A 24,704-nucleotide genomic window follows, 5' to 3' on the forward strand; every position below is an offset into this window, starting at 1 on the left:
AAATTTATGTTCTTTATATAAATTATCCAGTCTCAGGCATTCCATTATAGTAACACAAAGTTGACTAAGACACTACGTACAAAATTAAATTACTTTTTTTGTTTCCAGGCAAAGATTTTCCTTCCCTGATCAGATATAATAAGTAATTCTAAGATTAAGTACTTGAAGCTAGGCACATTGGCTCACACCTGTAATCCCAACACTTTGGGAGGCTGAGGCAGGCCAATCACCTGAGGGGTCAGGAGTTTGAGACAAGCCTGGCCGACGTGGCGAAACCCCGTCCCTACTAAAAATTTAAAAATTAGACGGGCATGGTGGTGCTCGCTGGTCTGTAGTCCCAGTTACTCGGGAGGCAGAGGTTGCAGCAAGCTAAGATAGCGGCACTGCACTCCAGCCTGGTCAACAGAGCAATGCTCTATCTCAAAACAAAACAAACAAACAAAGGATTAAGTGCTTGAAATATATTAGTTATGCATCAAATACTGTTCTAAGCACAACCCTATGAGGTAGGTACAATTATTATCACCATTTTACAGATTAGAAAACCAAGGCACTGATGGCCTCTGCCCATCAGCCCCCTTTCTATCCTATTGGATCTGTTACTCTGGAAAACCTTGACTAATACAAGAACAGTGAAATTAAGTAACTCATTCATGGTCATACTACTAAGTCAAGTCACAAAATTAGGATTCAACTGGGCAGTCTGCTTCTAGAATCACATCTCTTTATCCCTACACTGCATTGTCTCATATAATAAACTGTTTTTTTTGTTTCAGCAAATTAGAGGAAACTTTATATAGTCACACATTACTTAACAAGGATACATTCTGAGAAATATGTCAGTAGGGAATTTCATCATTGTGCAAACATGGAGTGTACTTAGACAACCTAGATAGTACAATCCACTACACACCTAGGCTATATGGTTTAGCATATTAGCTCCTAGACTACAAATGTGTACAGCATGTTACTGTACTGACTACTGTAGGCAACTGTAACACAGTAGTAACTATTTGTATATCTAAACATACAATAGGTACAATAAAAATACAGTATTATAATGTTATGGGACCACCATCATATATGTGGTCCACAGTTGACTGAAACATCATTATGGAGTATATGCCTGTATTTCAATGTTATTAGCCTTCTCCAAAGAAGATGACACTTATTCAGATGGCTTAATTTTCTGGCCTCAACAAATTATCTGACTTTGCTTGCATTTAACTTTTGTCCTTATTCCCAAAGGTTTTTGTTTTGGATCGAGTGCTGATACAGGAGCACATCAGTTTGCCATACCCCTTAAGGTTCCTAAAGCAGAGAATAATTACCAATTATATAAATGAGCCTCTTTATTTTCTGACTGTTAAATTGTGAGTCATTAGACATAAGGAACATGATAAATAAAAAACATTTCTTTATTTATGTCTAACGACTATCTTATTTATATGTATTTGCAGAGCTAACATGTTAAACCAATGAGACCTTTAGCATTAGTTACAACACATTTGTCAAATCTCAAACTTGGTCCTTTTAAAATTTTTTTTTAATTTAATGGGTTTTTTTTTAGAGATGGGGTTTTATCACGTTGCCCAGGCTGAAGTGCAGTGGCTATTCACAGGAGTGATCATATGCACAGCGGCCGTGAACTCTTGGCCTCAACCTATTGAGGAGCTAGGGCTACAAACACATGCCACCGCCCTCAGTTTCAAACTTAGTATTTTTAAAAGACATCTTTCAGGTGTTACGCTAAACTTTACAGAATGTGAAGGCATCTTAGATATAACTGGATACAACTATCTCACCTTGCAGACAGCTTATCAATAGTAATGGAAGGACTAAAACCCAAAGAAACAACAAAAGTATTTCATAAATATATATACTTTCTTTTACTTACATCCTGACTTAGTGCCATGAAACTCCTCTGTAATTCTTTTGCAAACTCCAAATTATTTGTGACTTCCTGGTACTTAGAAACGGCATCCTAAAAAGACAAACAACCCAACTTTACTGTAAAGACAAAACACCACAAAATTAATTTTTCTATTTAAAATAGTAAGCATTAGGTCTAAAAAATATATATAACATATTTACCAGCTGGTCTTGATTAAGCCTTTCCCCTTTGTTCATTCGTTCCTGGTAATCATCAAGCTTACCCTATATTAAAAGAAAAAAAGAATTACATTCCGTATTGAAGGTATATACCAGCTTAAGCATGCTTGACAAAACCCACACAATCCTCTTAAGTTTGTCTCAAATTTTGCCTTAAATAAACTTTTAAGATATATTCCAGTCTAAGTACATTAAAAAAAAAAATTTTTTTTTTTTTTTTTTTTTTTTTTTTGAGACAGTTTCACTCTTGTCACCCAGGCTAGAGTGCAATGGCACCATCTTGTCTCAATGCAACCTCTGCCTCCCATGTTCAAGCTATTCTACTGCATCAGCCCCTAAAGTAGCTGGGATTACAGGCACTCACCACCATGCGCAGCTAATTTTTTTGTATTTTTTGTAGAGACAGGGTTTCACCACGTGGTCAGGCTGGTCTCGAACTCCTGACCTCAGGTGATCCACCTGCCTCAGCCTCCCAAAGTGCTAGGATTACAGGCATAAGCCACCATGCCCAGCCTAAGTACATAAAACTTTTTAGATCTACTCCAACCATTGCTGAATGATATCAAAGACTGTATTGTAAATCAATGACACAACATTATTCCTTCCTACAAGAAAGAGTATTAGATGGACTAGGCATATGGCTCCCACCCACATGGCTAAGGGCCACAATTTGGTTAGGATCCTGCCTATATCAGGTGAGCATATCAGACATTTATCAGGTTAAATTTTTGTCTCTCCCTCTCCCCATAAGAAGAATTCATGTGACTAGGTGATATAAGAGTATTATTAGGCCAAACACAGTGACTCACGCCTGTAATCCCAGCACTTTGGGAGGCCAAGGTGGGCAGATCACCTGAGGTCAGGAGTTCAACACCAGTCTGACCAACATGGAGAAACCTCATCTCTACTAAAAATACAAAATTAGCTGGGCATGGTGGTGCATGCCTGTAATCCCAGCTACTCAGGAGGCTGAGGCAGGAGAATCACTTGAACCCAGGAGGTGGAGGCTGCGGTGAGCCGAGATCGCGCCACTGCACTCCAGCCTGGGCCACAAGAGCGAAATTTCATCTCAAAAAGAAGAAAAGAGTACTTTTTTCGGGCCAGGCGCAGTGGCTCCCGCCTATAATCCTAGCACTCTGTAAGGCCAAGGTGGGTGGATAACCTGAGGTCAGAAGTTTAAGACCAGCCTGGCCAACATGATGAAACCCCATCTCTACCAAAAAATACAAAAATTAGCTAGGTATGGTAGTGCAAGTCTGTAGTCCCAGCTACTTGGGAAGCTGAGGTGGGAGAATCGCTTGAACCCTGGAGGTGAAGGTTGCAGTTAGCTGAAATAATGCCACTGAACTCCAGCCTGGGCGACAGAGTGAGACGCTGCTCCCCACCCCGATTTTTAAAAAAAAAAAGTATTTTTCTGAATAAACTCATGGGCATATTGTCTTCAATGTACTTCATCCATTTATCTTGAACAAGATAGCTACCAGCTCACTAGTACACAAGTCAACAGCTTTGCTTTACTAGTTCAAGGGTGAGGATAGAAAACTAACATCTGGTTTAAGATCACGTTTTCTTGCTAAGATTAAAACTTTGCAGGTTTCCTGGGCTACTACTATTAGATAAGACCCCACAGATATTCAGGTTATGCAACACAGTCACAAACTGTTACTATTGTAAAGGTCAGAGGACAGGGAATGAGGATAAATCTAAATTAACAGGACAATACTTAATCCCAGAAAATTATGAACATACATAGATCCTTACCCCCTTACCAATAATAAAATTGTGAAACAAAGTACAAAGTTAAATTCTAATAAAGGGCATTCAGAAACCACAGAAGCCAGTTTAAAAGCAATGGTAATAAGGTTTTTTTTTTTTTTTTTTTTTTTTTTTTAGGTCAAATGATCTATTTTCTTTGTACCATAAACAAATGTCAACTTGCCTAGACATTCTACCCCAGATTGAAAACCCTACCACAATTCCTTCATAACACTGGAGGTAAATAAAACCAAGATAATCACTAAGACATTAAAGGCTTTTAAAAGTATTCAATTTTATTATTAGATGAACTATTTCACACAAGCCAGCCTCCAAATAAACAGGTATAAAATTTCAGTCTACTGATTTGAGAAAAAAAAGAAAGATTTTTTTACACTGATATGACAGATCTGACCACAGGTGCAGAAGATGTTTCCAATTACCTCACGATACTCTGAGGATCAACAGACAGTTCATTCTGTTTTTAAAAAGGGAAGACTCATAAGCTTGGGAAGCTAAAAAAAAAAAAAAAGTTTTAAAATAAAAAAATTTTATTTTTTTAAAGGGTAGGCTATTTTTCTTTTAAGAAATAAAAAACTAGACCGGGCCCAGTGGCTCACGCCTGCAATCCCAGCATTTGGGGAGGCCAACGTTGGCAGATGACAAGGTCAGGAGTTCAAGACCAGCCTGGCCAATATGGTGAAACCCTGTCTCTACCAAAAATGCAAAAATTAGCCAGGCGTGGTGGCACGCACCTGTAATCCCAGCTACTCGGAAGGCCGAGGCAGGAGAATCGCTTGAACCCAGGAGGCAAAGGTTGCAGTGAGCCGAGATCACACCACTGCACTCCAGCCTGGGACAAAGCGAGACTCCGTCTTTAAAAAAAGAAAAAACAAAGTAAGATTTGAATTTATGATTTAGGATATTCCAAAATAATAGTATTATAATCACAATTCCTCTATTTAAAAATATACAAACAGAAAATACACAAAGAGGAGGGCTTAAAGTTCAGTGCTAGTACACAGTTCATTAGTACTGAACAAAAGAAACACTGTTATTAACTTATACCTGGTATTTATCACCTTCCTTTTCTTCTATAGTATTGTACATTTAAGAAAATTGTTGCTCAATCTAGAAATACACCATACATCCCTCATGGGGTAGAGTTTATATATCTAACCAAAATGGACATAGAATCAAATTCCTAAAAAATGCTTGTGTAGAGATGAAAATAAATAAAAAAAGATAAACAATAAAAAAGGTAAGAATGGTACCTGAGTGATAAAATTATAGGTGGAGTTGTGTTCCTTTTGCTTTGTTTTATACGCTTAACTACTGTGCAATGAACATATAGTTTGTACAATGAAAATAAGAATTCCATGCAATATAAAAGACATTAAAATTGACAGACTTCAGTACATTGTCAGGACTCTCACCAATAACAACCCTTAATTATGAACCTATACTACACTCTTATAGTAGGACAAGTTATCCTATAGTAGAAAACCTCCAATTTTCTACACAATAACAAATTTAGAATTCATCCAAAGTGAGAGCTATGGCAGATTACATTTTCCAAAGATAGCTACAAAATCTGCATGCAGTCTCACATACTGTTCTACAATGTGACCTTGACACTACTCCATTAACGACTAGTCCACTTCCCCTGCCACTGCACCTGAGTGAGACTGTATAAGTGATGCTGTATGATTTCCAAGGCTGAGTCTAAAAGCAATCCATCTCTGCCTTGTTTGCTGATGATCCAAACACTTGTATGTGGAGCCTTGAGCCATCATACAAACACAGTAACTCTGAGACTGCCACATGATAAGGAAGCCATGCCATGAAGAAAGGCCTCATAGCTTCTGATCAGCAATCCCTGTGGTTCTACTCATTTTAGTCCAAGCAACAAACGTATGAATGAACAAGTCTTAGTCTTCCCACATGAGGCCCCTGGTGTCATCGAACAGAAACATCAAAACTCCTGTGTACCCCGTCTGAACCCCTGACAGGCAGAATCTTTGCGCATAAGAAAATCATGGTTTTAATTCCTTAAAGGATTAATCTGTTACACGGCAATAACCGGAACAAGGTTAAAGAGGAAATGAAAAAGAAAGGCAAACAGCCAGTATGTGAAACTCAGCTTCATAGTACACCTCTTCATGGAACATTACAACAAAAGAAAGTATGCAAAAAGAACTCTGCATAGCCAAAATAAAGATCTATGCATTATGGCCAGGCATGGTTGCTCACACCTGCAATCCCAGCACTTTGGGAGGACAAGGCAGGAGGATCACTTGAGGCCAGGAGTTCAAGACCAGCCTGGACAACATAGTGAGAACCTGTCTCTATAAAAAATTTTAAAATTATCAAGGCGTAGAAATTTTTTAACTTAATGCCTATGGTCCTAGCCACCTGGGAGGCTGAGACAGGACGATCACGAGACTAGGAGTTGGAAGTCGTGATGAGCACGACTACCCTCTACCCTGGGTGACAGTGCAGTATCTTGGCTAAAACAACAACAACAACAACAACAAAAAACTGTGCATTTTTATTAAAGCTCATACGCCTATTTACTCTGATTTAGTAATACTATTAACATGATTCTTGTTTTTCAATCCAAGAACTGGATTTTTAAAAGGTGAAGAACTTAAGGAGTTTACTGTAAAGAAAGAAGTATGTAAATCATAACTGAACAATCTCAAGAATCTTTTACAGAATTTTCAAAGAGAAAACCACAGTTCCTTATACCCACCAAACTGAATTACCCAATCAAAAAAATGTAGTAAATCAAAGGTACCCGACGCCATGGCTCACACCTGTAATCCCAACAATTTGGGAGGCCAAGGCAGGTGGATCACTTGAGGTCAGGAGTTCAAGACCATCTTGGCCAACATGACAAAATCTCGTCTCTCCTAAAACTACAAAAATTAGCCAGGCGTGGTGGCACAAACCTGTAATCCCAGCTACTCAGGAGGCTGAGGCACGAGAATCACTTGAACCCAGGAGGTGGAGACTACAATGAATCGAGATTGTGTTACTGCATTCCAGCCTGGGCAACACAGTAAGACTGTCTTTAAAAAAAAAAAAAAAAAAAAAAAAAAGGCTGGGTGTGGTGGCTCACGCCTGTAATGCCAGCACTTTGGGAGGCTGAGGCAGGTGGATCACGAGGTCAAGAGTTGGAGACCAGCCTGGCCAACATGATGAAACCCTATCTCTACTGGGAAAAAATACATATATATACACAAAAATTAGCCAGGCACGGTGGCGCATGCTTGTAGTCCCAGCTACTCGGGAGGCTGACGCAGGAGAATCACTTGAACCCAGGAGGTGGAGGTTGCCGTGAGCCAAGATCATGCTACTGCACTCCAGCCTGGACAACACAGTGAGACTCCGTCTCAAAAAAAATAAATAAGGTGGCCAGGTGCAGTGGCTCAAGCCTGTAATCTCAGCACTTTGGGAGGCTGAGGCAGGCGGATCACAAGGTCAGGAGTTCGAGACCAGCCTGGCCAATATGGTGAAACCTTGTCTCTACTAAAAATACAAAAATTAGCTGGGCATGGTGGGGGGCACCTGTAGTCCCAGCTACTCAGGAGGCTGAGGCAGAAGAATTGTTTGAACCTGGAAGGCAAAGGTTGCAGTGAGCCAAGATCGTACCACTGTACTCCAGCCTGGGTGACAGCAAGAATCTGTCTCAAAAATAATAATAAAAAATAAATAAATAAAAATAAATTTAAAACGTACAGAAACTATAGGTCTTGGCCAAGAACAGTGGCTCACGCCTATAATCCTAGCACTTTAGCACTTCGAGAGGCCAAGGTGAGCAAACCATCTGAGCTCAAGAATAGGAGTTCGACACCAGCCCGGGCAACATGGCAAAACCCTGTCTCTGCAAAAAATACAAAAATTAGCCGGGCGTGGTGGCGCGCACCTGCAGTCCCAGGAGGTGCAGGTAGGAGGATCACAGAGTCTGGTGAGGTTGAGGCTGTAGTGAGTAGCCTCAACCCCTGATCACGCTACCACACTCCAATCTGACCAAGAGTGAGAACAAAAGAAACGACAGGTCATATATATAACATTTTTCTAACCACGATAAAAAAAGAAAGTTTCATCATAGCATTACACATGTTCTTCCATGGCTGTTAACACTTTCTACACTACTATTATAAATATCCTATCCCCTGTCCTTGCCTAAGCTTCAGGAAATCAGGATCCTAAGTCTGATCAAAGTTTCTAAGAAATAGCACTCATCGGCCAGGCGCGGTGGCCCAAGCCTGTAATCCCAGCACTTTGGGAGGCCGAGACGGGCGGATCACGAGGTCACAAGATCAAGACCATCCTAGCTAACATGGTGAAACCCCGTCTCTACTAAAAAATACAAAAAACTAGCCAGGCAGGGTGACGGGCGCCTGTAGTCCCAGCTACTTGGGAGGCTGAGGCAGGAGAATGGCATAAACCCGGGAGGCGGAGCTTGCAGTGAGCTGAGATCTGGCCACTGCACTCCAGCCTGGGCGACAGAGGGAGACTCCATCTCAAAAAAAAAAAAAAAGAAATAGCACTCATCTGAGGAAATACCAAAACTTGTTAAGAAAACTGCAGGATGACAATAAAAACTTAATTAAAAGGCACTAGTTTTTCCCTTATCAGTAAAATATAGGATTTCCTGATCTCTCAGCTATTCAGGTACACAAAGAACTTTATCACCATGGAATCTGATCTGGTAGGGACTTTGTTTTACTATTATATATAATCAGATCTCTGCAGAGCAGAGACCCTATGTTGGTTTAGGTCAGTGATTTTTAAAACTATGGGCCCCACACCAGCAACATAGCATCAACTGGCAACTTGTTAGAAACACAAATTCTCCGGCACTACCCCAGACTTACTGCATCAGAAACTCAGTGGGGGTTGGGGGAACCCAGCAATTTATAGTTTATTGAGTCTTCTGGGTGATTCTGATGCATGCTTAAGTTTGAGAAACACTCATCTCATTCAAATACATTGTAATTAACTTGTAATAGCCCAGTAGAACCTGGAAGTAAATTATTCTGAATCAAACATATGATATGATTAGTGACCTTAAAAACCATTATATGGCAGCTTTAATTTGGAAGTTGTTTAATAAACTTTAAAGCTGAAACTTTAAAACAACCCAGAAAACTTGAACTGTGGTTGGGTTTCTAGACCAGCTTATGAATCTAACTTAGTAACTATTTCATAAAGAAAACACCCATGGCCGGGCGCGGTGGCTCAAGCCTGTAATCCCAGCACTTTGGGAGGCCGAGACAGGCGGATCACAAGGTCAAGAGATCGAGACCATCCTGGCTAACACGGTGAAACCCCGTCTCTACTAAAAAAATACAAAAAACTAGCCAGGCGAGGTGGCTGGGGCAGAATGGCGTAAACCCGGGAGGCGGAGCTTGCAGTGAGCTGAGATCCGGCCACTGCGCTCCAGCCTGGGCCACAGAGCGAGACTCTGTCTCAAAAAAAAAAAAAAAAAAAAAAGAGAATACCCATTTATGATCTGAACACCCTTAGAGGTTTTACCATCTTTGAAAAGCAGAGGTGAGAGAGAAAAAAATTAAGGTTTGCCATCTTCCATTTATAAATAGTATTTTTGTCAAATCTTGCATTCTTACCTGACACCTCAGAAGTTAAACTAAGCGGTAAATGCCAAAACGTACACTATAAACAGAAAGCCTCTTACGACAATTGGTCTAATTTTCTACTTTTCAAAATGAAAGTAGCTATTACAATAGCTATAAAGATTACTATAGCTAGAATCTCAGGTCACTCAAGTCGCCTTCCATGATAAGGAAAAGGATATGGTATCTGTACTTCTCCAAATACAATTTGCCTAATCTCTGAAAGCACAGACTACTCAAGAAAAAAATGATGCCATCTTAAGTGGATTCATTCCTATTGTCACTTCCTATTCAAATGGCTTACATTAAAGTCCAACTAGAAAATGTGTCTACTGGTGTTAAACTTTATAGCATGAACTAAGTGAATATACAACAAATGGCTTGTCACATTGACAGATCCAACATTATACTAAGAACAGAATGGTAAAGATAGGAGTAATAAAGGTCTCCAGACAGCTTTATTCTTTCTTAGGCTGGAACATGGCTAACACATAATAGGTAACAATAAATTGGTCAACTACTCATGAAACACATAAAATAAATATTAAGCATTTTTCCTAGAGAATGAAACCATTTTCCTAGCATAAAAATGTATCTTCAGGCCGGGCACGGTGACTCACACCTGTAATCCCAGCACTTTGGGAGGCCGAGACAGGTGGATCACCTGAGGTCAGGAGTTCAAGACCAGCCTGACCAACATGAAGAAACCCCGTCTCTCTATCCTGGCTAACATGGGAAACCCCGTCTCTACTAAAAATACAAAAAACTAGCCGGGCGTGGTGGCGGGCGCCTGTAGTCTCAGCTACTTGGGAGGCTGAGGCGGGAGAATGGCGTGAACCCGGGAGGCGGAGCTTGCAGTGAGCCGAGATCAGCCACTGCACTCCAGCCCCCATGGGAGACACAGCGAGACTCCATCTCAAAAAAAAAAAAAGAAACCCCGTCTCTACTAAAAATACAAAACTAGCCAGGCATGGCAGCACATGCCTATAAACCCAGCTACTCAGGAGGCTGAGGCAGGAGTATCGCTTGAACCCGGGAGATGGAGGTTGCGGTGAGCCAAGATCACACCATTGCACTCCAGCCTGGGCAATAAGAGCAAAACTCTGTCTCAAAAAAACAAAAAACAAAAAACACTATCTTCATCAGAAAGCCTACTACGTTACAATGTTGATAACACAAACCTGCCCTCTTAGATCCTTTCTATCTTGAAATTCAATTTAGAGTTCCTTTTCAGCTACTGAGTATCCTAAGTGTATTAAAAATCCATTTATAGACACATATGAGCAAGATAAATATCAGTCCATTTCCCAGATTACCCAGAGTCTTTAAGGGGAAATCATGGGATAGACAGGTGTGACCACACCCAGTAGAGTCATGTGGTACTGGGAAATAATTATCCCAACAAGTGCTATCCAGTCTCACTTTATTTCCTGTTTCTTTACTGCTTTTAATAGTTGACAGTATTCACTATGTAACAGACATTCAAATGTAAAAGGTAGCTAACCCTATCAGGGAGGCACTACTATCAATCATATTTCACCTAACTGCAAATTGAAAGACACAGTTAAATAACTTATCTAAGTGAGGTCTTAAATCCCAGAAAAATCATTTGTGCCTTAACAACCCTCCCTCTTAGAACATCATTCTGGATTCCAGCTGTTGCTACATTCCCGCTCTGCCTCTGCTGCTGCTGCTGCTGTCTTCTTCCTTTCTCCAATCAGATTATTATGTTGCTGAATCGCAGTACATCTAGGTCTTCCATTCTTCCCAAGGAGTTTTTCATTACCACCAAAGTTACTTTCTTGAAATGGATTTTTAAAATTAAGTTCAGTACAGTGCCATTAGGGTGCCAGAAGAGGGATATCCATGATAGATGCCCTCCTGGGCTTTGCTTCTTTATTGTTATAGCCAACAAATTCCATAAATAAAAAATTTAAGAAGAAATTTTTAATTATGCAATTAAAAATAAATAGCAAGAGAGATGATAAACTCCAAAAAACCCTAAAAATTCTTCAACTAAACAATTATAAATAGTTGGAAGAAAGATTAGGAGGAAACATCTGAAAAAAAACAACTTGGCTATCCAGGAAAACTATGTAATTCCTATTCTCAACTAAGGAGATCTCTAAACTGAGAGGGAATACTTAAAAATGAACCCTAAAATAACCAAAGTAGTTAAGAGCATCTAGCTATATTTTATGTATCCAGGCCAAATAAATCACCTCTAGAGTACTGCACCAACTTTTGCAAAGACAAAATATTTCTTTTCCTCTCAACTTTCTATAATCTTTAGCAGTTTTCCTTTTTTTTTTTTTTTTTTTTTTTTGAGAGGGAGTCTTGCTCTGTTGCCCAGGCTGGAGTGCAGTGGTGCAATCTCAGCTCACTGGAAGCTCCACCTCCCAGGTTCACGCCATTCTCCTGCCTCAGCCTCCCAAGTAGCTGGGACTACAGGCGCCCGCCAAATTTTTGTATTTTTAGTAGAGACAGGGTTTCACCATGCTGGCCAGGCTGGTCTTGAACTCCTGACATCAGGTGATCTGCCCGCCTCAGCCTCCCAAAAGTGTTAGGATTACAGGCATGAGCCATTGTGCCCAGCTGGTAAGGATATACTTCTAATACCAAGAACTTAAGAGTGGCACACCAATGAAACAAACTTTCATTGAGAAATGAGCATTCCACGAGGCCCTAGAAGACTGGGTAAAGCAGAAGCTGAATGAACACCTGTTGGGAATGCTGGATTTCTGAATGCTAAGAATGGCATAAGAATGCTAACCTAGGCCGGGCGCAGTGGCTCACACCTATAATCTCAACACTTTGGGAGGCCAAAGTGGACGAATCACCTGAGGTCAGGAGTTGGAGACCAGCCTGAGCAACATGATGAAACCTGGTCTCTACTAAAAATACAAAAGATTAGCCAGGTGTGGTGGTGGGAGCCTGTAATACCAGCTACTTGGGGAGGCTGAGGCAGGAGAATCGCTTGCACCCGGGAGGCAGAGGTTGCAGTGAGCTGAGATCGCGCCATTGCACTCTAGCCTGGGCAAAACTCCATCTCAAAAAAAAAAAAAAAAAAAAAAAAAAAAGGATGTTACCTAAGGTTCCATTGTAAGATAATTTTTCAAGCAGGTTAAGTATCCAGGAGTTAAGTTTGACAAGCCATTTGTCCAATTTTTTTAAAAAAGATAAAAGCCAATCCTGTAAAAACCCTTATTTCTTGTCCAAGGTTATAATTAGGCAGGTAAGTCTGAGTGAACTGAAGCAGCTGACTAGCAGGATAAAGAAATGTTAACAAGTTCCAGCATCACCTACTTTGAACTACATTCTTTTTTTTTTTTTTTTTTTTTTTGAGACGGAGTCTCGCTCTGTCGCCCAGGCTGGAGTGCAGTGGCCGGATCTCAGCTCACTGCAGGCTCCGCCTCCCGGGTTTATGCCATTCTCCTGCCTCAGCCTCCCAAGTAGCTGGGACTACAGGCGCCCACCATCTCACCCGGCTAGTTTTTTGTATTTTTTAGTAGAGACGGGGTTTCACCGTGTTAGCCAGGATGGTCTTGATCTTGTGACCTCATGATCCACCCGTCTCGGCCTCCCAAAGTGCTGGGATTACAGGCTTGAGCCACCTGAACTACATTCTTAAAAAGTCTAAAGTTTGTGGATTTGAAAAGCAAATTATCATAAATAATCTTACCGGGCATCTTTCAAAATATTAGTTGCTTTAACCAAGCTATTCCTTAGCATAAGTCTCTACAACTTATTTCTATTAATATATTCCTTGGGAGTTAAATATAAAAAGATTACATCCCCACCATCATTGTTTTAATACTTTTTCATTTTCTAGAACAGCACAGACTCCTGCTACATGAGCAAGCTTTCAGCATTTGGATCATCTGTAGATTGTAGTGTGTTCTTTCTACTGTCCTTTTAAAAACTGAGGAAACTTTTGCTTACTATATTTCCTGTCCACAATGTAAAAAGAAGTTCAATGTAAATCAAAGTGTAGGCCCAAAGGGTTTTTTAATGACTAAAGTATATTTCAGTTATTTCTATGTTTGGATAACAGTATTGAGGTGGGCCAGGCACAGTGGGTCATCCCTGTAATCTCAACACGTTGGGAGGCTGAGGCAAGAGGATCGCTTGAGGCTAAGAGTTCAAAGTTGGAGTGAGCTATGATTGCCCTACTGTACTCCAGCCTGGGTGATAGAGTGAGACCCTGTCTCTAAAAAATAAAACTTATTTTTAGAACAGTATTGAGAATGCAATGAAATTTCCAATAATGTACAATGGTTCTAATAATAAAAATTATCTGTGTTCTCCTAAAACCATTTACATATCTTGCTTGTGCTATGCAGCTTTTTTTATTTTTTTATTTTTATTTTTTTTGAGATTGGAGTATCACTCTGTCGCCCAGGCTAAAGTACAGTGGCACGATCTTGGCTCACTGCAACATCCGCCTCCTGGGTTCAAGCAATTCTCCTGTCTCAGCCTCCCAAGTAGCAGGAACTACAGTTGCACGCCACAATGGCTGGCTAATTTTTTGTATTTTTAGTAGAGTCAGGGTTTCACCATGTTGGCCAGCCTGTCTCAAACTCCTGACCTCAGGTGATCCACCTGCCTCGGCCTCCCAAAGTGCTGAGATTACAGGCATGAGCCACCATGCCCAGCCTGCTACCTAGCTTTAAAAAAAAAAAAAAAGTGTTCTACTTGCCTACTCATCAACTCTATGCACCTGTAAAAACTAAAAAGAAAACCCTTCAGGAGCCGGGCGCGGTGGCTCACGCCTGTAATTCCAGCACTTTGGGAGGCCGAGGCAGGCGGATCACGAGGTCAGGAGATCGAGACCATCCTGGCTAACACGGTGAAACTCCCATCTCTACTAAAAATACAAAAACTTAGCCGGGCGTGGTGGCGGGCACCTGGGCGACAGAGCAAGACTCCGTCTCAAAAAAAAAAAAAAAAAAAAAAAAAATAGAAAGAAAGAAAAAAAGAAAACCCTTCAGGAAAAAAATCAATTTCAATAAAAAACACTGCAAGTAAATAGTTTCATGCAAAAAGCATTTCCTCCCTAATCGCATGGATTAATCCATTTTAACAGGATTGTTAATGAAGCTACAGATATTTCTATGTAAAGATTTGGCCAAACTAGCAAGTACTTATTCAGCATATACCATGTGTGAGAAAGCACAGCAGACTGATGTTAATAGTCTCTGCCCACAAAGAACTTATTACCAATTTAGAAAAACACGTAAGGTTAACAACACAAGGCAATATAAAAAATGTCAAGAACTTTGGAAGGCTGAGGCAGGCAGATCACAAGGTCAGGAGTTCAAGACCAGCCTGGCCAACATGGTGAAACCCCGTCTCTAATAAAAATACAAAAAATTAGCCAGGTATGGTGGCACGCACCTGTAGTCCCAGCTACTCAGGAGGCTGAGGCAAGAGAATCACTTGAACCTAGGAGGCAGAGGTTGCAGTAAGCCAAGACCACACCACTGCACTCCAGCCTGGGCGACAGAGCGAAACTCCGTCTCAAAAAAAAAAAAAAAAAGTCAAGAAGTGTACAGACAATAGGTAACAGGGAAGTTAAAGGAAACAAACTACTTTAGCTGAGCATGGTCAAGAAGCACACCCTCCCCTTTCCTCAGGAAGTTTGAATTTTGAACTCTACCCAGTAAAGTATCTTTCATCCACGTTTTTGTACTCACAGTCTATCTAACAAAAGCACTGTAGTAGAGCTAGTGAAAGAAAGAAATGAACTAAAACCAAACAATTCACAGTTCCAACTTTGGCTGTTCTGCTACTCTTCTCACTCTTCTGTACTGTATACACACACACCATTCATTTCCCCCAGAAAAAGGAACCAATTACCAAAAAATACCCAGAAGCTTGGAATACAGTAATTTGGATGAAAGGTTGTCATACTTCTTATTTCTCTCTACTGGTAATGCTTTCTCCAGATTTTTCTGGTCTACAACATACCAAGCTTGAGCAGAGTCTGACAAATGTACATAGGCAGCTAAACGTAGAGAAAAACTTAAGAGTTTAAAATTTAATAAAAGTTTATTTCATTACAATATGGATGTACCAATGATACCTGACACACCGGGATTTTACCTTACCAATATTCTCAGAACCCCATTACCTGGACAATACAAACACAAAGTTTAACAATGAGACATTAATAAAGGTCTAATAATAAAAAAATGGAAAGCATTTTTCTTTTGCATTCAGTTTTTTAAAACAGAAAAACTAAAGATTTGAAGCAAAAGGCTTTACTTGGTTCTACATAATTAAACATCAAAATTACACTTACGCCATGGAATATTACAAAGTCTAATTACTCCCATAAAACATTATTTAAGAGGCCGGTTTTGGTGGCTCACGTAAACCTGTAATCCCAGCACTTTGGGAGGCCAAGGCGTGCAGATCACTTGAGGTCGGGAGTTCGAGGCCAGCATGGTCAACATGTCGAAACCCCGTCTCTGCTAAAAATACAAAAATTAGCCAGGCGTGGTGGCATGCACCTGTAAATCTCAGCTACTCAGGAGGCTGAGGCACAAGAACCACTTGAACCCAGGAGGCAGAGGTTGCAGTGAGCTGAGATTGCACCACTGCACTCCAGCCCTGGGCGACAGAGCAAAATTCTGTTTCAAAAAAAACTGGGAGAAACTTTGGAAATCACCCATTCCAACCTAACTCATTCCATATAAACATCTCAATTTTGTCTTCTATAAAATGAATTGGACTAAATTCTAAGGTGGTTTAAGCTCCAAAAAAAACTCTTACGCCAGACGTGGTGGCTCATGCCTGTAATCCCAACATTTTGGAGGCTGAAGCAGGTGGATCGCTTCAGGTCAGACGTTTTGAGACCAGCCTGGCGAACATGGTGAAACCCCATCTCTACTAAAAACACAAAAAATTAAGCCAGGCGTGGTGGTGGGCACCTGTAATCCCAACTACTCAGGAGGCTAAGGCAGGAGAAAAGCTTGAACCTGGGAGTGGGAGGTTGTAGTGAGCCGAGGTCGCACCATTGCACTCCAGCCTGGGCAACGAGATCAAAACTTGTCTCAAATAATGATAATAAATAAAAATAAAAAATCTTTTAAATTTTATAACAGTATAAGATTACAACTATGACTAAGTTGCTGTAAGTTTAACCTTCTGCAAAAGTAAAAGTATTACAAAAATTAACACTTTTACTAAAGGAAAAGTATTAGTTTTTCTAGAAGATGAAATAGTACTAGTCTTCATCTAGCCCTAAATGTAAACTAGGAAATTAATTACATAAAATTTTGGCAAATTGTATGCTTAATCTGTAAGTCACACAAAATATATTCTCATTCAAATATTTGCCACATGGGTAGTATCCTAAACAAATTTGGCCAGGTTAAAACAATACATTCTCAATGTAATACGCTTCTACTCTCAACCTAGAAAAAGATACCCATTATCACTTGGGGGAATTCACAGCTTTACCTTTTTAAGTACTTCCCAGTGCTACACATAAAAACACACAGTCAAGCAAACGGAAACAAATTAAGCATTACAGCTTTTTTCTGTGACAAGCTGAATGCAAAATAATCTTGCCCTCTGCATTGCAGAAGGATAGTTCTTGCAACCCATGGAGAAGCAAACACATCAAGAGATCTTAAATGTCAAAGAAGGCTTCAGGTAATAGCCTCAAGGAAAGATTTTACTTATAAAATAGTTAAGAATGTTTTTATTTTAAAATATTGAACACCTAAGTTCTGCACAACAGCTGCAACAAAAATTCTAAGCACAGACACACTGCAACATTCTAGAAAGAAATGTTACCCTCACAACAACAGCATTCTTTTTAAATACTACTAACTGTAAAAATGAAGTGCAGAAAGCCTTCAGGAAGAAGTATAAAAAACACTACACTTGGGGCCGGGTGCGGTGGCTCACGCCTGTAATCCCAGCACTTTGGGAGGCCGAGACGGGCGGATCACAAGGTCAGGAGATCGAGACCACGGTGAAACCCCGTCTCTACTAAAAAAAAATACAAAAAATTAGCCGGGCGCGGTGGCGGGCGCCTGTAGTCCCAGCTACTTAGGAGGCTGAGGCAGGAGAATGGCGTAAACCCAGGAGGCGGAGCTTGCAGTGAGCCGAGATCGCGCCACTGCACTCCAGCCTGGGCGACAGAGCGAGACTCCGTCTCAAAAAAAAAAAAAAAAAAAAAAAAAAACACTACACTTCTGGCTATCAGTTTTGGTCACATACTGGTTAAAAAGCTGTCAGGCTATTTTAGCATTTTACGCAAGTGAACATTAGTTAATCTTTCACCTACCAAAGTCACTAGAATCTAAACCTATTATATTCACAAAGAATATAACAATTTTAAATGTCATCTATTAAAACATCCTTTATTCCATATCACAAGTGATTACATCTAATAAAATCAAATGAGGTCTCTCTTCAGTTAAAATTAAGACTTAGTTTTGAAATATCTTGCATAGCCTAGGGCCCAGTTCAGCACCAATGAACTGATAAAGAAAACTAGGCAGTTAATCACTCAATTCAATACTACCTGTAAGATTTGCAAATGGAGTTTTACACTTGATTCTCTTTAACAGAGCTGTATTTCTTCTCTTTGATAAACATTCATGTGCTCTTTTTTTTTTTTTTTTCTTTTTCTTGAGATGGAGTTTCGCTCTTATGGCCCAGGCTGGAGTGCAAAGGCGCCATCTCGGCTTACCGCAACCTCCGCCTCCTGGGTTCAAGCGATTCTCCTGCCTCAGCCTCCCGAGTAACTGGGAATACAGGCATGTGCCACCACGCTCGTCTAATTTTGTATTTTTAGTAGAGACAGGGTTTCTTCCATGTTGGTCAGGCTGGTATTCAACTCCCGACCTCAGGTGATCCACCCACCTCGGCCTCCCAAAGTGCTGAGATTACAGGCGTGAGCCATCGCACCCAGCCCTCATGTACTCTTTGTAAGCCTGAATTTAAAAACCTACCAAGCCTTTTTGTTGCATTACATAATAGGATCATATTTCATCAACGTTAAGCATGCATTCTCATTGAGCAGATGCTTAGCTTTTTCTTTAATGGCTCAAATTATTAGAAAATAAACAACTTTGTTTTTTAAAATACAGTAAAATTATTTCAATTATCTGTTTTAATTTAAGCAATACTACATATCCATAGTCATTTCTGCCAGGATACGTGATTTTAAAATCCATAAAAAAAGCATTTTGGTCCAGAAGGCTCCGATAATAGGTCAAGATTGAAATATAGCTCAAATGTAAGTTGCTAAATGGATTGAAGTCAAAACAAATCCAATTGTAAACAGTACCTCACTTTACTCCACAAGGGTTTCTAAAGAGGAATTCAAAACTGATTTGTAAAGCAATCCTATTTTAATGCATTAGAAATGCTCACTTATAGTTAAAAACAGTTAAGTCTTCTCACAAGTAAATCATCTAAATATAAAAAGGATTTAAACTAAAAACCAGATGTGCTTAAATTTAGGGAAAATCCAAATGCCCTGAGTTTTTCAAAAGGCAAAATATATAGTTTTAATAGCAATTAAGTCAACATCAATACTGCCAACTTAACTACTTACGTGGGTACAGTTCCATCTGCGGCTTACAGAAAAGTCTCAAGACTTAACTGTAATTTAGGACCTTTTTACTGCTATCTACCACTTAAAACACTGAGACAACAGGAAAAAAAAGTTACTCTGTGCAGTTTGCTAAATCTCCATTATTAACATGGCAATCTTTCAGTATGGATTAGCCTAGTTAATTATGTAATAATTACATTATTTTCTCCTTTATAACTTGAGGGGAGGCCGGGCATGGTGGCTCACACCTGTAATCCCAGCACTTTGGAAGGTGGACACGGGTGGATCACTTGAGGTCAGGAGTTCGAGATCAGCCTAGCCAACGTGGTGAAACGCCGTCTCTACTAAAAATACAAAAAATCTGACTGCACGCGGTGGGTCACGCCTGTAATCCCAGCACTTTGGGAGGCCGAGGCGGGTGGATCACCTGAGGTCAGGAGTTCTAGACCAACCTGGCCAACAAGGTAAAACCTGTCTCTATTAAAAATACAAAAATTAGCTGGGAGTAGTGGCAGGCGCCTGTAACCCTAGCTACTTGGGGGGGCCGAGCAGGAGAATCACTTGAACCTGGGAGGCGGAGGTTGTAGTGAGCCCAGATCAAGCCGTAGCACTCCAGACTGGGGGACAAGAGCGAGACTTCTCAAAGGAAAAAAAAATTGCCTGGGGTGGTGGTGCACACTTGTAATCACAGCTACTTAGAAGGCTGAGGCAAGAAGATCACTTGAACCCGGGAGGTGGAGGTTGCAGGAAGCCGAGATCGTCCCACTGCACTCCAGCCTGTGCAACAGAGCGAGATTCATCTCAAAAAATAAAAAAAACTTGAGGGTAGGGTATGACAGAGTATAGTAATTCACATGCACCTATACACATTTAATGACCAGTCACGGTTCAAGTCCTCAGGAGGGGCTTATAAACTAGATTTATATTTTTTTTTCAGAAGTACGTGAACACTAGATTCTAAAAGCCACCTCACAACTAGATTGGCTGCCAGTCAGCACCTACCTTTATATTAACTTCTTTGAGGAGTTATCTTTCAGTCATTAATGTCTCTACACTTTATATCACTAATCATTAATGTTCATAATTAGTATTAATACATTATTAATGTTCATAATTAATATTTACATTCAGATTACTATCCTAGAAGAAAATATTTCAAAGAACTTCTGAAGAATCAAAAATTCAAGTAGCAGCCTGATCAGTAGGCTTGCTTACTGCATTAAAATTTTAAAAAGAGGCCGGGCACAGGGGCTCACACCTGTAATCCCAGCACTTTGGGAAACCAAGGAAGACGGATCATGAGGTCAAGAGATCGAGACAATCCTGGCCAACATGGTTAAACCCTGTCTCTACTAAAAATACAAAAAATTAGCTGGGCATGGTGGCAGGCATCTGTACTCCCAGCTACTTGGGAGGCTGAGGGAGGAGAATCACTTGAACCCGGGAGGCAGAGGTTGCAGTGAACTGAGATTGCGCCATTGCACTCCAGCCTGGGCAAAAAGATCGAAATTCCGTCTCAAAAAAAAAAAAAATTTAAGAAGATACCCAAGTTAGTCTCAATTTCAACAGGATAAACTAAATCATGTGTCAGACTCAGAAGATACTGGCCTTGGGCATGCTTATTCCACGCAACATTTGAATGTAGCTACCTCACAGCTTACAGTGAAAAAAAATACTTTTGTTACTTTGTTAATGTAACTACAGCTACTATTCCAAATACCTATAACAAAACACACATTTATCAAAATAAATGATTGGAAAAAAAAGATAGAAATCTCAAGATTAGAACATCTCTCAATTTCAAATAAAGTCCATGAAATTCAAGTAAAACTCCCAACCTTTAATACTGAAGAGGAGACAGGAAGTATCAAATCTAAATGTTTTAAAACTCTCCCAAAATGTAAAATATATCAGTAAATAAGTAAAACTAATAAGACCTAAACATCGCCAGTTTTCTTCAACTTATTTCCCACAGCCCAAGTTTTAGCCAGTTACTATATCAGCACCTAAGTAACGCTATTAGGTATCTGGCTACATAAACACTGCAAAATGATTTCCTGGAAATTCAAGATGTTATAAAAATGTTTTCCTAGAGGCAGACAGTAGAAGTTATCAAACTTTCATTTTACTTTACAAGGTAAAATTCAAGTTAACATGATAGTCACAGACGTAATTACCTCATTTTCACAAACGACTAATTTGTTTCTCCCCTTCCACCTCTGATCTTACTCATTTTAATTATTCACTCTGCCCAGACCTTTTCTCTACATACATACACACGCCCCTCTAAACAGAGTTTACACTGTCCTGCGATGAAAGCATAAAACAAAAGGCTGACTTGCAGATGAAGATATACCTCAGTAGTGTGATCTACAAGGACTAAATATTGAATCCAAAAAATCGTGGGTGTGGCTCGATTTTTCTTTTTAGAGGGGGGCCTAAGGAGGCCAGTCCGGGCGGCTGCCTGGTCTCTGCCCTCCCCCTCTGCTTTCGCTTTGTGCTCACAATGCAGCTCCAGTAAAGCGCTTCCCTCTCCCCGCAGCCGCCGCCATGTTAGACGCTCTCTCCATGTGCCCCGAGTCCCAGCCATCCTCTCCAGTCTCCCCAGGACCCAGCCCCCAACGAATCTAAATCCTGGCAGTCCCCCGCCCCTTCAGAGTCCCCTAGGAACAAAAAGTCGCTGCAGAAAATCATCTCGCGATTGAGCTGAGCGTGAGGCTCGGGGGGACACCTAAACAATTGAAACAAAGAGGGAAACGCAGGGGAGCCCATCGCATGGGGGCGGGGGTAGCAAATCGAAGATCCATTCAAAATGGGCCTGCCGGAAAGGCAGTTCTGCCTTAAGATTCTAAACATACTTCTCTCCCACGGAAGAAAAGGGGACGCTCGACAGGTCTCAAATGCATGGTAACCGAGCGGACAGACCGCAAGGCTACAGGACACAGGCCGCCCCAACTCCACGAGGCGCTTGGTTGAGCCCGGAGCCCCCCGCGCAGGGACCTCTTCATTTTGGGCCCTCGTCAGAGAAATCGGGTCTCGGAGACGGAGAGAAGGGCATCATACAGTGATGTCCTGACGACAGGCCCCCACCCTCACATGTCCCACTCCCAAAGGCCAAAAGCCAGACCCACAGCGGAAGAGTAATGAAGAGGCCTGGGGGACAGTGCCGCGTCCGAGTCAGGTGACAAGTGCCTCCTCCAGGAGCCCGTTTTCTGGGCACGAAGCTCCCGCTGAACGTGGAGACGGGACGTGGGGACCAGGGGGTGGGAGGAGGGGACCTAGTAACGCTCCCGAGACGGAAAGAAGCGCAGACTCCAGCGACCAGGGTCGGAGCGGGCGCAGAGCCCGGCCGCAGCCACCCCTCCCCTCCCCGCCAACTCCTGGCACCTTTTTCTTCTCCAGGTTCCGAAGTTTCTTGTCGATCACCCCGAGAATCTGCTTCATGGCCTCGGTCTGGACAGCGCCGGTGCCGGTTGCGGGGTGCTGAGAAGCCGGCGCGGCGGCCCCGGCTCCTGCGGCAGCCTCACTCCCGGAGGAACCCGACGGCGGAGGCGGTCCGGACGACTTGCTGCCGCTCCCGCTGTGGCTGGTGGCCGAGGGCATCTTCAGACCGCGAGGGGAGAGAAGAAAAAGCGGGAGGAAGGACAAGAGCGGCGAGTCAGGAGACGGACGGGGCGAGACGCGGGACAAAACGCGCAGCGGGCGGGAGCCTACGCGAACGGGTGGGGGAGGGGGCGCGGCGCGCCTCGAGGGCAGGAAGAGTGCGCGGACGCGCGCGCGACCCGCCAGCGGGGCGCCCGGCCGGGCCTCGCACCGCCCCCCGACCCGCCCCTCCCCCGCGGAGCCGCCGGCTCGGCCTACCAGCCCCGGGGCTCCGAGGCTCGCGCCGGGGGCGGGGCATCGCCGCGCCGGCCGCCAACGGCCAGTGCAACGGTCCCCAGCTGGGAGGGCCGGCTTTCGCCGGCTTCCAGGGAAGGGAGGAAAGAGAGAGGCCGGGTCTTGGGGGCAGAGAAGGGCATGGGAAATGGCCGGGGTGGGGTGTGGGGACTTGGGGGCAAGCCCCTCGGAAGCTCCAGCAGGTCCGGAGATAAAGGACACTCGGGCGCAGCGGCCCTCTTCCCCTGCAGCGGCTCGGTCCCGGGTGGCGCTCACCGTGCGCGCGCGGAGGCCGCTGGAGATCACGAGTGGGCAGCTGAGGGGGCAAGGGTGGCAGTGCCTTCCGGGCAGTGTCGCGCGCTCCGTGGGCGCAAGCCGCTTCGCCCTGTCCCGCTTCACCGAGAGCCGCTCCTAGTGAGGCGAGAGCCGGGAGCGGGAGGAACTTAGCCAGCCAGCAGCCCTCTGGGGCGCGGGGGGCGGGAGAAGCGGAGAGCGGGGGCCTTCGCGGCCGCTCGGGCTGCCCGGCGCGAACGCCTGCCTGGAAGAGGCAGCCTGCTAGCCTCTCTGCTGTCCCCTGGCCCCTGCGCTGTGGGGCGCCTCCTGGACGCAGGTGGGGATGGCCCCGCCAAGGCCGAGGGAAAGGCGCCTTGAGTTTTGAGAGCAATCAACGCTAGGGTCCTTCAGGCGAAATCGTTTGACGCCCAAGCGGGGACAATAGGTGTCAAGCAGCTGGGTCTGGAGCTGGCAACTGCCCCTTGAAGAGCCCTTATTTGGTGGGGGTGGGGGTTGGGGGGCAAAGGTTTCTGCAAGTAAGGGGTGCGTGGGGTGGGTGGTGCAATCCCGGCTTCTAGAATTCCTTCTGTATGCAGAGCGAGCAAACTCCATACCCCATAACGTCTTTTGAAAACAAGACAACTCGCCGCTTCCCCACCAAACAATCACCCAGTAACCTAGGAGTTCTCTGTAGAACGTGTCGGACACGGTCATGGTTGGTGGCTTTTTAAATCCTAAAGCTCTGGCCTCAGAGTCTTCAGCTACCCTATGATGTTATCTATCCAGTAGGCCTGAGTATTACGAATTATTAGACTTTTGTTTCCTTTAATTTCAGGTTTACCTAACACTGTAAAGGGAATGTTCAATGAAATACAAAGAAAACGATTACTTTTTTTTTCCAAGAGAATTATTCCAGCCTTGGAGTGGAATGGGTGTGGACAGTGAGCAGAGAAACAAGAAACCAAGTTCTGGAAGGAAATAAAATGAATATAATCAGTGGAAAATTCAGCAACGCAATATTGTGCGACAACAGTAAATGACCAATTTATAATTTAAATTCTATGAAAAAGAGATTTAGAAGAGAGTTCTACCAAGCCCACTGTTGCCTAGGGAATGAAATGAGTAACGCTGGCTGGCAACAGTGCATCCGGAGGGAGCCTGGAGAAACAACAGCAGCCTCCGACCTCAAGATATCCTGGTTAGCTGCAAAGTCTGTTATATATTCATTGGAGTATTTATTGTGCACCTTACTGTGTGCTGGGAACTCTTAAGTGCTAGGGATTATGAGCAAAACATATTTACATGGAGCTTACATTCTAAGTAAGGGGAAGACAAGTAAATATATGGCAGATAGTGAAATGGTAGAGAAAAGAAAAAACGGTGGTCAGGGAAAGCCTTACTGACATTTGAGCTAGTACTGAAGGAAGCGAGGAAGAAGGCTAAGTAGCTACCTTGGAGGAAAA

The 24,704-nt window shown here is 42.6% G+C and overlaps 1 protein-coding gene across 2 annotated transcripts in view; it reads right to left on the reverse strand.

Moving 5' to 3' along the window:
- Positions 1 to 23,379, reverse strand: part of CAPRIN1 (cell cycle associated protein 1) — a 50,489-nt gene extending 27,110 nt beyond the window's left edge. Inside the window, exons 1-4 of one of the 2 annotated variants that reach the window (XM_050758771.1) lie at positions 23,245 to 23,379; positions 22,480 to 22,695; positions 2,095 to 2,157; positions 1,898 to 1,984 (exon numbers count right to left, since the gene is read on the reverse strand). In XM_050758771.1, the coding sequence (XP_050614728.1) occupies positions 1,898 to 1,984; positions 2,095 to 2,157; positions 22,480 to 22,695 (366 nt within the window). In that variant the 5' untranslated portion in view covers positions 23,245 to 23,379. Of the gene's footprint in view, positions 1 to 1,897; positions 1,985 to 2,094; positions 2,158 to 21,448; positions 22,018 to 22,479; positions 22,696 to 23,244 lie in introns of those variants that run through there. The other variant, XM_050758770.1, reaches the window with a different exon arrangement.
- Positions 23,380 to 24,704: the final 1,325 nt, after the last annotated feature.

The sequence above is a fragment of the Macaca thibetana genome, chromosome 14 (genome assembly GCF_024542745.1).
Source record: "Macaca thibetana thibetana isolate TM-01 chromosome 14, ASM2454274v1, whole genome shotgun sequence".
In the NCBI taxonomy this organism is placed as follows: Eukaryota; Metazoa; Chordata; class Mammalia; order Primates; family Cercopithecidae; genus Macaca; species Macaca thibetana.